The 15,815-nt window shown below is 26.0% G+C and overlaps 1 protein-coding gene across 22 annotated transcripts in view; it reads right to left on the reverse strand.

Annotated features, from left to right (window-relative positions):
* LOC107448198 (uncharacterized) overlaps positions 1–15,533 on the reverse strand; it is a 65,366-nt gene extending 49,833 nt beyond the window's left edge. For 7 of the 22 annotated variants that reach the window (XM_071183573.2, XM_087167693.1, XM_043051625.3 and 4 more), the window contains exons 1-6: positions 14,858–15,245; positions 3,842–3,949; positions 2,569–2,694; positions 1,253–1,314; positions 480–571; positions 34–95 (exon numbers count right to left, since the gene is read on the reverse strand). In XM_071183573.2, the coding sequence (XP_071039674.1) occupies positions 34–95; positions 480–571; positions 1,253–1,314; positions 2,569–2,694; positions 3,842–3,949; positions 14,858–14,968 (561 nt within the window). In that variant the 5' untranslated portion in view covers positions 14,969–15,245. Of the gene's footprint in view, positions 1–33; positions 96–479; positions 572–1,252; positions 1,315–2,568; positions 2,695–3,841; positions 3,950–14,857 lie in introns of all 22 variants that reach the window. The other 15 variants (XM_071183575.2, XM_043051630.3, XM_043051626.3 and 12 more) reach the window with 7 other exon arrangements.
* Between the last annotated feature and the right edge of the window lie 282 nt (positions 15,534–15,815).

Below are 15,815 nucleotides of genomic sequence, written 5' to 3' on the forward strand. Positions count from 1 at the left end.
AGGATTCTGAAGAAAAAGGTACATAAAACTTACTTTTTTTGGGTCCCAATAACTGTTAACTTGATCATTTTCGTGCAATAGTACTCTATCAACTTCTACAAAAATCAAAAATGGTTTGTAAGAAAAAAGAAAATATTTAATGCTATTTTCAAACCTCTATAGAAATTTTTATCTGTCAATTATGCAAAGATATTAATATTATACAGATGACAATCTTTTAGATGATTCCTAGATAATAAAATTTAAAAGCGATTGCTACAACTCCAAGGTCAAATATACATAAGAGATAAATAAAAATTATTAACAAAAACATTTTTATGTGTATTCAGCATGAAGGATAAATTAATTCTAATGATAAAATATAAAAAAGATAAATCAAATAACTAAGAGTTTAGTAACATTCTTAACATCTTAACTGGTACACCAATTTTAGTAATGGATAAAATAATAAAAGTCATACATAAAAATCAACTACATACCAAATGTCCTGTTATTAGGAGGTGTATTGGCACCATGATAGTTGTCTTGGGGGTTCATAGCACTCTGATGAAGGGCAGAATCTGAATTGGTCCTAAAATAGCATAAGTTAATATTGAATTTCTTGGTGATAACTTTATAAAAAATGTTTGTTGAAAAAGTATTTATTGTTATAATATAGAAATTTAGAATTTTCATACAAATGTTCAGTTAGAATGTTTATTTATAATCATAGAAAGCAATTTAAATTCTTTTTCCCATAAAATGTGTTTTTTCCCTCATAAATATTATTTTAATAATAAGCGACTAATAAAATGATGAGTTTATAATTTTTTTCAATATACACAGCATTTTCTGGGAAGTAAAAATACTTTACTAATAGCAGCAAAGGAAATGTTTCTATGAATCTATTAACAACAAGTACAGTAACCTTGCGTTTCACTTTTCCCACGAAGTCATTCATCATTTTTATGGTGAGCCTTGTCTGAGTAGCACGTCTATATAACGTTCACCTCAATTAAAAATCCCACCAGTTGTAAAGTGCACTCCATAACATTTCTCATGCAAAAGGTAAATAAAAAGAATACAAGTCAAAACAAACGCAGGATCTTGCTGACAAAGAGTTTATTTGGTTTTTAAAAAATTAAGGCTAATTTCATTTCGCTTACACATCAGAAAATTTATCACATCTAAAATATTTAAAGAAAACTCAAAAATGGCAAATTTCTTTATAAAAGAAATAGTTTGTTAAAACTAATAAAATAATTTACTTTACCTCCGCCAGTTAGTATCAGGTGGTGGTGAAAGATAAGATGAATTATAAGGTGAAGCATCAGCCTAAAAGTGAATTAGAAATTAAATCCACATATATACTTCCAAGTAAAAAAATTAAACCAAAAGATTTTAATAAAGACTCAATACAACTTCATTTAAACTAAAATAGAAATTCAAAGGTTCATTATATTTTGAGTGCACAAAAATAAAAAATTTTACTTTAAAAAAAAAAAAACACTAAACTTATTTTGACCATCAAATTACATTAATAAGAATTAAGAAAGTAACAGAATAATTGATAATTACCCGACTTACTTTTTTAATGCAAATATATACTTAAAAGTAATATCTAACATATTACATAATGTGAGAAGAATATGTTTAAAGAAAATCTGGTTCCAGACATTATTTTTAATAAGTAACACACATTCAGATAACTGCAAAGCCTAAACATAATACAGCATATGAGAGGTGAATACTTAGCAATATACCAAAACAGACCAGCAAAATTTACAAATAAAAATATGAGTGACATTTTTCACTAAGATATTTTGTGTACAAAACCTTTAAATTAACTACTTGTACACATAATTGCTACAAAAAGATATCTATATATTGTTAAATGAACATTTCAACAGCTTTTATCTAGATTTCTTGCACAAAGATTCAATATTAATTACTCAAGGATATAACTCTAAAATGCTAATTAATTTGAGCAGATAGTATTTTAAATTACAAAGATAGGCTTTCTCTAAAATGCCTTCCTTTTATTTATTTATTTATATGTTATTATTTTGGGCAGATTTGGGTTCTAGTCAGTTAAATTATAGGAGGTAAATGCAATCTGGAAAATACATATTCAATAGATTTATTAGTTGAAAGTTTAAGATAAGAGAGACAAATTGAGACGTTATGGAGACAAGTTGAAAGTTTGGTTCTTGTGATATAAATTTCATTTACACATTTTCATAAAAAGATAATTTCAAGCAAAATATTTTTTTATGATAATCTATTAATTTTTTATTATTTAATTTATAACAATGGCTAAAATTTTTCTAAATTAAGTTACGAAAATTTTAATTTTACAATTTTAAATATCTAAAAAAAAACTTCAAATATAAAGGTTCAAAAAATTATTGAAATTTTCCAAAGGGTCAAAAAAGTTGAAACCTTTCAATCAAACCTTTCATTTCAAAAACCTTTCAATCAGTTTCATTAAAATTTTGGACTTCCCTAGGGAGCTCCTTCTCAGTTAACTTTCTTGGGTCGCACTGCTGCCTGACAGTACAAAACACACACTAAAACTAGTAAAATTACCCTTTTATTTTCAAATGCAAAACGACGACTCTGATGAGGAACTGCATGCCGTCCTCTTTCTCGGTGCATTCTGTCTGCTGAGACTTCTCGTCCTTGCTTCATATCTTCTAAACTATTTAAAGCACTCTATAAAAGAAAAAAGAAAAATATATAAAGCTGTAAAATCTACAGTAAAGAATGAGTTGAGGTTCAACAATGGGCAATTACAGCATCTCCTTATTTTTTTAAAATTTCACTCCCAACTCATTGGAAATTCTTTTCTGAACCCGAAAATCTGATTGTTTTTTCTCCAAACTGCGTATATATTTAATTACTAAACATTTAAATTGCCCAAAAAGAGCCTCGTTGGTGATGCAATCAAAAACAATTTCCGATTGGTCATGGTAATGGCAAGTTATGTGCTGAATGGAAATGTGCCGTCTCCATCTGCTAAGGCTATTTCAATGTTCTTTCATTTTTTATATCATTTATATTGTATGAATATCCCTTGTATATTATTAGTATAATATTATTAATACAATAGTTTAAAGGATTTAGATCTGGTGAAGAAGGGGTTGACATCAAATCGAAGAAGGGGCTAAAATAACTTGACATCAAATTTACTTATCTGAGAATCCTACATAAAATTTTAAATACAACCAATAGAAAACAAAAACTCATGTATTTAAAACAAAACAAGTTGGCATCTCTACTGCAGCAACAGGTTAGTGGCATAACATATTCCACTGTAATCCCATTGATAAAATAAAGTGAAAAATAAAAACAGCACTTGTAAAAATTAAAAGACATACAGAAGGGGAAAAATAAAGCATGATGATCGTTCATGAAAAAATCTGATCTATGGCACAACAAAGAAAAATACCCGAATTTATTCGTTTAGAAGCTAATTGGTAAGAAATGTCCTCAGTTTTTCATAACTGGTTGCAAAATAATAGTTTTTTTCTATATTTTGATTAAAATAGTCACCAGTCTCCTTCACTTTAAATAGTCGTTTTTTATTTGTCAATGGCAGCCCTGCATTTATTACCTATTCTAGCAAAGAAACTGTAAATCCAACTATAAAAAATTATGCTTCAAACAAATAAAAAAAATTAAAATATGCATTCTTTTAACATATGCATTCATTTATCGATACTTTCGTTTTTCTCCCAAATATTTGACATAAATATTCGAACTCAAAATACTTATTTTAGTTTAAAAGTTTATTTAATTTTGTATATACAGTGTTTCAAACAAAAGGAATATAAATACAAACATTACTCATAATACATACCTGTAAATCAATGCTATTGTTACCAATCTGATTTACGTTAGGTAAAGAGCCAGCTCTGTATGAACCAAGAGACTGGTTAATTATGAGGTGATGATTTTTTGGAGGACCCTGTAAAAGCAAATAAAGAAATATTAAAATTAAAATCTAAACAAAATGAAGATGACAAAAAAAATATGAAGTATTGTATTACAGACAGAAAATTAGTTTTTGTAGATCACAGGGTTGGGTTTTTGACGTCAAAAAGTGGTTTTTGACATGACAAGGGTATAATACTGGTTTAAACCGTCAAAAACCCGTCAAAAATGTCAAAAACTAAAGTTTGCCAAAAAAATATATAAACTTCAAAACTACCAATAGTTGCCATGCATTATATTGAAATTTAATTATACTATAGGTAATCAGCAGGTTTTAAAATATTTTTTAATTAAAATTAAGGTAAAATAACAGATTTAAAATCTCAGAAATTTATATTCAAATGCATGTGCAGAAAAATTTTGCACAAAATTTTTTTAAATATCTATATTTTGAAAAAAAAAAATTTTTTTTTTTATACTTAAGAAAATTAAAAGTTTATTACTATGCATTTTTGACATATAAGGAACATATAACTAATATTTATAAGGAACTTACAAGTTATGTTGTATAAATACAAACTTGATACAAGTGTATGAAAAAAATTTTAATGTTATACCAAATATATTTATTATCCAGTATGTTAATTTGAATTTAAAAGTAGTTATATTTATGAATAATGATAAATATAATTCATATTGTTTATTATATTTATTTATAATTATTACACTTATCATTTTAAAACAATTTTTACCTCTTAATTTTTTTCCCTCACTTGTATTAAGAATACAAATAATGCATATCTTGAAAGCAAGAAGTAATTATTCAACAGCTGAAAATTTAGATATTCAACAAAACTATGTATATAGTATTCAGCAAAATGAAATTCACAAGTATTTGGATAAACTAAATTTTCAGCATAGTAAATGAATAGGCTGAATATACTGTAAATCGACACTAACTACTCTGTGTATTTAACAGAAAGCACTTAAATTTGTATTGTCTTATGTTAAAAAGATTATTAAGAAGATTTAAAAGAACATTAAAAAGATTCTTCTTTAAAAGATGTCTAATGTGCAAAACTGCTAATGTTTATCTTTAAAAATGTCTAATTTTTAGTATAATCTATACTATACACTAAATTTGGTTATAAATAAATTTCTTAATAATATCACTGCAGATTTTCAATAACACATGAAAATGAATACATAATATTACAAAAGATGTGAGCTTTCAAAAGTACAAGATTTTGGTTACTGTTCAAAATATAAGTGTTTCTTCAAAATTTTAAATTTATTTTTTCTAGAACATATTTAGAAACACTATCCTTTATAAAAAATATATAAATTTTATGTATTAATTAAATTTCACATATGAATATAGGTTTTTGACATTTTCGACATTTTTGACAGTGAGGTTTTTGACGTGACGGTTTAAACCATGGTTTAAACTGTCAAAAACTGTCACATGTCAAAAACCTGCCAACCCTGGTAGATCATCAAAAACCTACAGACATCTCTTTTAGTTTAGCAGAGTTTACGGCATTGCATAGTTGACCAGATACTGATTTTAGCAAAGGAAACAATTATTTTGGTTTTGACACATAATATTTAAAACATAATATTTTTGAGGTAGTCAAAAGCCACTTTTTTTTTTTGTTTTTGTTTAAACCACTAAAAAAATTAGGGCTAAAAATGAAAAAGGCTGCTTTTTTTAAACAATATATTTCAAAAACTGTCATTTCAACTGAAATTTTAAAAAATTTGGAGCAGCAACTTTTTAAATAAAATATACTCAATTGTTTTGAAAGATACAGTTATATGGAAAAGTGCCTAATTTTCAAAATAATTATTTCAAATTTTAGAAGAAGTAAATTTGAGTAGATAAATTTAAGCTATAACAAGCGTTATTTTATTTCTAATAATCTTTAGAAAAATAAAAACTACAATTTTTTGAGCTTAACCCTTTGCTTATGGGGTTCTATGTTGTACCATCACTTATGGTCCACATGTTGTACCAGCCGTAAGCAAAAGGTCAATTAAATATAATTCTATATAGTTTTAAATTTTATTTTAAACTGAGAGTAAACAATAGGTATACATAAAAAAATTCTCTTTTTTTGATTACTAGATTTGTAAAACTAATAATCAAAAAAAAAATAAATAAATAAATACCAATGCTTTATTAAATAATGAATAAATAAAAATAGGATGAAATTTTATTTTTATGTCCAAACTACACTTCATATGTAAATATCTTTGAAATTTTTAATTTTATTTTTTTAATTATATTTTTATATATTTAAAAAGGAGTAGTATATACAACAACTCAAAACTGCCTCATGAATATTTTTTTGTAGCTTTAGTAGTAGTACTAAAAAATGATGTATGTAAATAAAACCTTAAATTATTCACAGTAATTCAAAATACCAAATTATATTTTAAGAAAAACTACAAATTTCTACAACTTTAACTTTCAAACTTCTACAACTTAAAGACATGGAAATACCTTTTAAATACTCCTACTTTTAAAACTCATAGTATTGATTGTTTTCAGCACATTAACAGCAAGACTTATAAAATATTCTATTTTTCCGCAACATTAGACATCTGATGCATAGCAGAATATCACAAAATATTTTATTCAGATTATTTCACTAAATAGACACCAATAAAATAAATTCAAATACATGCATGTTACTGTGAATAACAAAATATTACAAAAAGTCAATACAGACTATTTGTAGGTAAAAACTTGAGATTTTTAAAAATAAAAACCAGTCAGTCTGGTATTTTTCACAAAAGACCGGCTTTTTTGCAACCTAGAGTATTTTCCGAAAATAAATGTATGGAGAAAGAAAGTATCATGATAATAGCAGTAACAAAGGCTGGGATAGCCTGGTTGGTGCATGTCCAAGAGTTTGTGGGCTCGATCTCCGCCGATCGAAGACTCCCCGTGTAGTAAATGGTGACTGGTTAAACCTGTCAAGTCACAAAGTCCTAAATGTTCCCATAACAAATCATACCTCTTGGGGTAATCATCCAGGAGTTTCCTTGTCTCCCGAATTGGCTCAAAATTACAAGGCTACAGAATTGAACATTAGTCGTAAACTCAAAAAATTAGGTTGGCTGTTCAACGTCGGATATAAAATAAAATAGCATTAATACAATATTAATTGAAAGTTAAATAAAAGGCCATAATTTTTATCTTCAAACACAGTAGTTGACTATAAATAATTAAAAACTATAATTGCAAATTTACACAATAGGTAATTTTAATTCTTATTTATACTCACAATCCCCGTGGCAAAATCGTAGCGACAAGGTGACATTGTCGCAGAACGTTACAGAGTTCTTGCAGAAGGAATTTTCCTTTAGAAAGTAAAAAATTTTGTTTTTTTTTTCTGCAAAAATTTTATTTTCTCTAAAATTATATTTAAAAGATGCCTTTTTTGAGGATTGGAGGAAAAGGAAATGATCGTAATTTTTCGATTCTTCTTTGAAAAGAATACAAATAAAGAATATTGAAGGAAGAAAAAAAAATTTCTGCAAAAATTTTTGAAATATTTTTTGCCTCCACAATTATATTCAAAAGATGCCTTTTTCATGCATCAGAGGGAAAGAAATGCTCATTATTTTTTAATTCTTATTTGAGAAAATAAATAAAAAAATAAAAAATTGGTTTTCTTTCCTTTCACAAATTTTATGATTTTTAACTATATTATGTTATGATGATTTGCGAAAAAAAATAATAATTAGTGCATTTTCCTCTCACAAAATTTGAGAATATCGCCAATGATATTAAAATAAAAAAATATTACATATTCACTAAAAAAAAAATAAATAAATAAAAAAAAAACATTTTATTATATCCAAATAGAGTTTTTTTTCTTTGTAAATACAACGTTTCTGTTACTTTAATTAACATACATATTAGTTATTATTAAAAGTATCTTGTAGAAAGATATTAGTGCTAGAGAGGTTTGTCGCAGAAAGCCCAAAAAAATTTTGCCATGGGACTCACAACTTTTTATAAAAACTGGCAAAGAAATCAAAATGACAAAATTTAGATATTAATGTTGTCACAATTACAACTTAAAGCAATTGTGCAGATATTCTAAATTATTCAATTCTTGTTAAGAATAAAAAAAGAAATACAAAAATGCCAAGTAAACTTCGAATTAAAAATTTAAAAAGTAAATAAATAAAACTACACTTAAAATTTTTTAAAAAAAAAAAAAATTTTTTAGCTATTTAGATTGATTAACAAAGTTAATATTTTGATTTTCTAAATTAAACTATTGGAACACAAAACAGAATGTACTCATACCTTTTTAAACACTTGTAACTAGATTATTTAAAAATCAATTTAAAAAAATATTAATAGCAGTCATAAATTTGCTCTTAAGTTTTAAAATTTAGTATTGTTATGCTTACTAACTATGTTCTTATTGTCAAGTAATTTGTTCCTTTATCATTGTTTGAAATTAGACTAACAAGAAACTAAATATGTAATAGCATAACCAACTGAATCTAAGATTTTAAAAGTTTTTCAAATATAAAATATAATAGTTTTCAAATAGTAAATACATAAGTTTTAAAATTTAATATTGTTATGCTTACTAACTATGCTCTTATTGTCAAGTAATTTGTTCCTTTATCATTGTTTGAAATTAGACTAACAAGAAACTAAATATGCAATAGCATAACCAACTGAATCAAGATTTTAAAATTTTTTCAAATAGAAAATATAATAGTTTTCAAATAGTAAATATATAAGTTTTCAAATAGAAAGAGTAGTAATGATTCAATGATAACGTTTTTAAGAAGGGGAAGCAAACAGCTAAACAAAACAAAAAAAAAGTAGTTCAATCCATAGCTTTTAAACTTTCATTTTGTGCAGTATATTTCTTTGAACTTAAAAAAAAAGGAGAGACAAAAAGACAACACTTATTTCAAAACAACTAAAATCCATAGTGTATTAAAATTATTACTATAAAAAAATTTATGAATTACCTCCAAATTTAAAGACTAATTTTACAACTTATTACAATATTAATAATCACTAAAAAGATTGACTACAATATGAAAATAAAGTGCAATACGATGTTACATCATATTTTTAGATAATGCAGACAGTTAGCGAATATCATTAATTTTTATTTTTAACAAAAATTATGGAAAACTAAAAGTATTGAGGGGAAAAAAATTTCTTAAGAGGGAGATTCGCTATTCAGATGGCAGAGTGGCACTCTTGACTCGTACCTTAGATCAGCGACATATTTTCAGTTTGTCAATACTACAATAACATAAATAAATACCAATAAAGAAACTAAAATAACACGCAATGTTGGGTCTTTTAAATAATTTTAATAGTCACAGATCATTTTAGGTATATAGTAGTTCATTTATAACAGACAATAAAATTACAATACAATAAATAAACTTACAATATTTCGTAGAAAAGAAGCCACAACAAGATTCTTGCAGTAATATTTAACTTTTATTTTAGACATATTTTGGACCTCAGCAAAAGCAAAGTTATTTTTATTTAAAAATAATGAAATATTGTAATATGGAAGAAGGGTTTTATTGTTTTAAAATTGTCTACATGTTTCTGAATTAAATTTTTTAATATTTATTACTTTTTATCCTTTGATAAAATAAATAATTGCATTAAGATATAATTAAAATTATCTTGATTTTTAATCAAAATCAAGCACTTGAATTCATTATAAATAGAATTCCAAAATGGGAAAAAATCATTTGGTCTTTTACAGTTGCTATGTATAAAACACATTTGCTATGCTTGATCTCGAGGTCAAACGCCTGCGACAGGCTTATAATAAAAAGAGGTGAAAAATGAAATGAAAATAGAAAATGATTTCGTTCGAAGGATGGTGTTTAGTAAAAATATTTCATGCAGCAATAGTTCATTCTTCAAAGAAGAAATGAAAAAAGGGGTTTCATTTTTTTATGCTAACTCTTTTTCATTTGATACCTGATTTCAGGGTTGGCAAGTTTTTGACACATGACTGTTTTTACCGGTTTATACCATGGTTTTTAACCCTCTGTATAAAACGTCAAAAACCCATAGTTTTGGTAAAACTGTATTTTTATTTGAGTTTAACTGCTTATAATTTAAAATTAATTCATTTTTGGGCAATAAAATTAGAAAAAAAGTTGTTAAAAGATATTTTAGAACAGATTCTTGCATTTTCCCAACATGATTATATCAAAACATACTATTTGAAGTAAAATATTAGGATACTAAACAAAATTTTCAACATTTCCAAGCATCATCTTGTTTAGCATATTACATTACTAAAGAACGTCAAGTCATTCTTGAGTTAGAGTTTGTTAGTAGTTACAAGTTTTGAAAGTTTTGTTTAGCTTATTTCTAATATTTAAGAAATGCCAAATTTTAAATTCTTCTTTTTAGTTCTTGAATTTATAAATAGTTCCAAGCTTCTTTGTTTGTTTGTTTATTTATAACAATTAAGAAGTGCAAAATTTTGAATCCTTTGCAAATCAAGCTATAATGATAAAAGTAAGTATCACTATTTCAATACGTATATTACAATATTTCTATATGAATGTATATCCTTCTATAAGAATACATGTATATACAGTATACTCTCGGTTATCCGCGCGCGGATTATCCGGTTTGCAGATTATCCGTGCTCATTCCGGAGTCACACAAAAAATATAAAGAGAAACATTTTCAAGATTTAAAAAAATTTGATTCATGAAGTTATAACACTACCAAATTTTTGGAAGCAATATTCGTTATTGGATTGCAGTATATGGAATATCAGCAGCATGGTCAAAGGTAAAATCGTCTGCGTTATCACGATCTTGGAGAAAGATCATACCGCTTGATGAACAATCCTCTTCAGATGTTCAAGAAAAATATGATAACAGTATTCTCGAACAAGCAAAAGAAATCTAAGGTTTCGAAATTCTTGATGAAGAAAATTTAGAAGATTGGTTTCAAAGTGATGCATGTGAGCCTGGCTTCCAGTATTTGACTGATGAAGACATCGTTATGTAGTTAAATCAAATAGTGATGATAATAACTGACGCAGAAGATTTAGTAAATGAATGAAATACAATTTCTCATTCTGTTGCTCTGTGGAAACTTTATTAGATTATATGGGAGGATTTGATTACGGTGACATTACTGCGGTTCGTAAAATATGTGTATCGATATATGGCGAAGACGCATTACACATTTTTTAATAAGGAAAATTCCTAGTTTGATGTTATGCATGCTAATGTCAGTAATTTTTATATTTTTTGTACTGACATTGAATTTTTCTTTAATAAAAGGAGTTTTCGGATTATCCGTGTTTTTCGATTGTCTGTGCGACCTGTCCCGGTGATTAACCCGGATAATCGGGAGTGCACTGTAGTTGCAAAACCAATAGCAATCATTTACAACATTCATTTATAAAGACAACTATGCAAAAATAATATATTGTCCGCAATATGCCATAAATTAAAGAAAACAGTAGGCTTTGGATGGTTTTTACCACTGTCATGTCAAAAACCAGTTTTTGATGGCAAAAACCCAACCCTGCCTGATTTAGATTTCTTTTTTACTTTTCTTTTTCTTTCTTTTTTTTGGAAAAAAAACATGGGTTTAAGCATTGACAGGTCTAGTTTTTCTAATTTCTTTCCTACTAAAAATCCTGTCGTTGATGAAATGTTCCATTTTGAAATATCAAAAAAGTATGAAAATCATGACAAAATACCAAAAATCAACAATCAATTGTTTGGTAGAGTTATAAATACATTTAGTACAAATCATAATTTAAAGCACTTTGATTAATCCTCAAGAGTAGAGGATATACTTTTTTCTACATAGAATAAAGCAAACACAATGTGAATAAAACATAAATAAATGACAGAAATGGACAAATAACAAAATGAACAAGAGGTAATATTATGCATTTAAGCATTTACCATTTCTGCGTTTTTACTTGCGCTTTATTCATGTTCTTTTAGTTCTATGCATTTCAATTGAAATATCATTCATATCAAAGTAAATACCAACTATACTAAATAAAACAGAGGCTCGTAACAAACCTTACATAAATAATACTTTCGTAAGTAGGTACATAAAAAAAAGAGAAAATTAAAATTTAATTATATAAATCTAAAAGTTGTAGTACAATATAAGTTATTTGATGACATATTACTTTTAGCAACAATCACTCATTAAAATTGAACTATCATTCACATTAGATACCTACTACTATACTAAATGAAAGAAAGGCTTAAGTATAAACATAACATTATAAATATTACGTAAATTTAAAAAAAATTTAATAATAACATAAATTTTAAACTGATTTTAGTACAGCAAAGGATCAAAAGGGTACCAAACATTTAAATAAGTTTAATATTATAAAACCTTTAACACATAAAAATTAACATAACTCTATTATCAAATATTAAGAATATTTCCTAGCTAGGATTGGGCGATAAATCGATGCATCACGAACGATTGATTTAAGGCATGTATCTGCATGCCGATATAGTGACTTCCGTTTTAAGCGATGCACCAAAAATTTGATTTAACCCAGCGATATAAGACAACCCTTGTGGTTTACCAACATAACGATTTAACATTTTAGCTGCGAAGATGTTGATTGCATCTAGCTAGAAAAACGATATTCATTTCGTGATGTTGACTGACGAAGAGCTAATTTAATCGGAATTCCCGGTTTTGCATGAGGACCAGGGTTGAATTATAGAATGCAATGCACAGTTTTATCTTTGAGATTTTAAGTATCATGAAGATTATTTTCAGCGGGACTTACGTTATTTTGCGATCGCTGTGCCTTTCATTTCGTGCAGATTTAATGTTTCGTGTAAATTATTTTCAGTTAGACTTATGCTACTTAGCGATTGTTGTGCATTATTTTGTCACTTTTATTCTGTAGGGATTTAACGGTTTTTGTCAATTATTTTTAGTAGACATACTGTTACCTTTTTATCGCTGTTATTTTACGTTTTCATTCTGAACTTAATATCAATGAAAAGAAATTATGAATATACAAAAAAAAAATTCTTCATTGAATTTTTAATCATTGTTTTTCATTTTATGATAAAATTTAATAGGGGTATTTTATATTTAAGTAATTCATACTTTTATAAAAGTTAGTCTGTTTGTTTAATAAGTTTATTTACTGCATGTAAGTATAATAATTGGATTATTTTTAAACCAATAAATCCTATTTTTAATTATAAAAAATTAAAACTATTAATTTGCTTTAATTTTTGCAAAAACTAAAACAAAGTTTGTGCTATTTTTTCTAAAAAATACTTTGGCTATTAGTTAAAACGGCCAATTTTTTTAAATTAAATAAGAAGTTAAGCAATGTTTAGACACTTTTCAATAATTTTACAACATTACTTTTAAATATAGTATTTCTTTTAATTTTTGTTAAAATTCTTTTTGTTTGTTTGATAATTTGTTAATTAGTCAGAATCAGTATTATTTTTAAACCAATTAATCTTTAGTCTATTTTATTTTCAAAAAAGAAAATAAATAAATAAAAAACTTTCACTTATATTTACATTTTTTAAGTCAATACATTTTTATTATTTTAAATAAATAAATAAAAGAAGGCCTAACAATGTTCCAAAAGCATGTTTCTTTTTCAACAAATAGTTTAAAAATTGTTTTACTTACTTTTATGAACATTTCTTTGGTTTGTTTCTTATTTCAGTTTTTTTTTCCCCCTTTAATGCATGTATGTAAAATATTCTGTTACAGTTTTTTTATTATTTTAAAACTAATAAATCTTAAGTCATTTTTAATTTTTAAAAAAAAATTTAAACAAAACAAGACAGTGGTCTTAAGCCAATCCATCTTTATAATTTTAATTGAAAAAATTAAATAATGAATTAAGCATTTCTTTAGATTATAAATTTATTCTACTTATTTATTTTTGATTGATTAAAAATTTCTGATAGATAATTTTTTAACATATGTTAAATCGCTCTATATCACCGTATCACAATGTCTAACAGACGATATATCACGATATAAAGTTTCTTACATCACCCAGTCCTATTCTTGGCAGAACATATTAGCACAGCTATTTTAAAATTTTATATCTAAGTAAAATTTTTAAGTATGTAACAAAAAAACCAAATATAAACATGGGCATATCATTAAAAAGTCAAAACTTTAAAATTACTAAATATTAATTTAATTCTGAAGTTACAATAAGCATATAAAATTGAAAAACATAATATGTCTAATCTGATATTCAAAATATATATATTTTTTAAATGTCAGATAAAATACAAAAAAAAAATATATATATATATTTAAATAAATAAACAGTGAGGATGTTAAATTAGTAATTTTTAATTCCCCGTCGAAAAAGCTTAAAGAATTCTTCGAGGAAATCAAAACGGATTATAAGATATATACCACATACAGTAAATTAATACTCAATGACACCAAATTCAACGATCTATAATGAATTCAACAAATACTTTAATTTCATGCTAAACATAGTTATCATAAGATTGCATAGCATAGACAAAATAACATAGTTATTATAAGATTACTGAAAATCTATAAACATCAATTTTAAAGTCAGATGCATAAACATAAACAGAGTCGTAACGTAGTACTCACTACTTTTACATGTAAATAAGATGCCAGTTAGTAATGATCATAATTTTTACAAATTAAACAAATAAAAGGTTTAAAATCATTTGGACAATGTAATGCACCGCAATTAAATAAGGAAAGTATAAATTAAAGCCAAATTTGTTTGTAAATAATGCGTTCAGCTCGTAAGGAATGCAATGTTTTGACAGTATTGAACCACAGATACCCAAACAAATCGCATTGGTATTAAGTTTGAGAAGCACTTAATTATTTAACTTTAAGAAGTAGATCAATTTTAATAATTACCCTCGTAGCTCCAATAACTTCTTTCATAATTTGCTCAAAAGCAGCCGTTTCTTCAGCTTGCTTTTGATTATGAAGAGCTATTTTTTCACTAAACTTCCTCGGATTCGCCATCACGGAGTTTTGCTTGTACCTACATACTCTTCAACCCAGTAAATAATGACTGGACGTGAAAATTAATCAATAAAAAACAAAAACATAAGCTGAGACGCAGTAAACAAACATGCATTATCCTCCATGTTTGATGCTCAGCTCAATGTTAAGCGGAAATAAGCACAACAGCCCAACGATATTCAATATTAGTAGGATTTCATTTAAAAAAAAAATGATCTTAAGAGATAACAGCAACAGGGAGAAGATCCTTCACGTTCTCTCTGCATAAAATTAATACAATACTTTGTGCACCCAAAAATTTTAAATAAAAGAAACTAATTTTGAAAAATAAAAAACTTAATATTGAATTGCTTATTATAAAAAACTTGCAAATAATTCGAAAACTGTTTTAAACTGCAGTAAAACAATTACAATTATTTAGCATTAAAACTCAATAATTAATTAAATTATTTAAGTTGGTCAACTGGAATGTCTATGACCTTGAGCGTTTAATAAAATAATAAATTGAATGAAGGAGATTTAGTTCATAAAATCATGTTCAATGCTTTAAGACACTTACAACTTTTATTCATTTACGAACGAGTTAGCTCGTTCTTTTTTTTTTTTTTTTTTCCTGACTTACAAAAAAAAAAAAGGTATCATTTAAGATCAAGCAGAGCCAACAAATTTTGGTCGAAGTCGAATTTTTCTTTTTCTATGTAATGTTTAATAATTTTTTATTTTCGCCTCGTCGTTTTATTTTAAACTTCTTATCAATTTATCTGTAACTGTAGATTACTAATATTTAAAAACTTGTCTGCAAGATAAATCAGCCATAGCAGGCAAGTTAAAAAATCTCGGAACTGCT

Source organism: Parasteatoda tepidariorum, chromosome 7, assembly GCF_982258835.1.
Source record: "Parasteatoda tepidariorum strain Cologne lab strain chromosome 7, Ptep-v5.0, whole genome shotgun sequence".
NCBI classification, from domain to species: domain Eukaryota; kingdom Metazoa; phylum Arthropoda; class Arachnida; order Araneae; family Theridiidae; genus Parasteatoda; species Parasteatoda tepidariorum.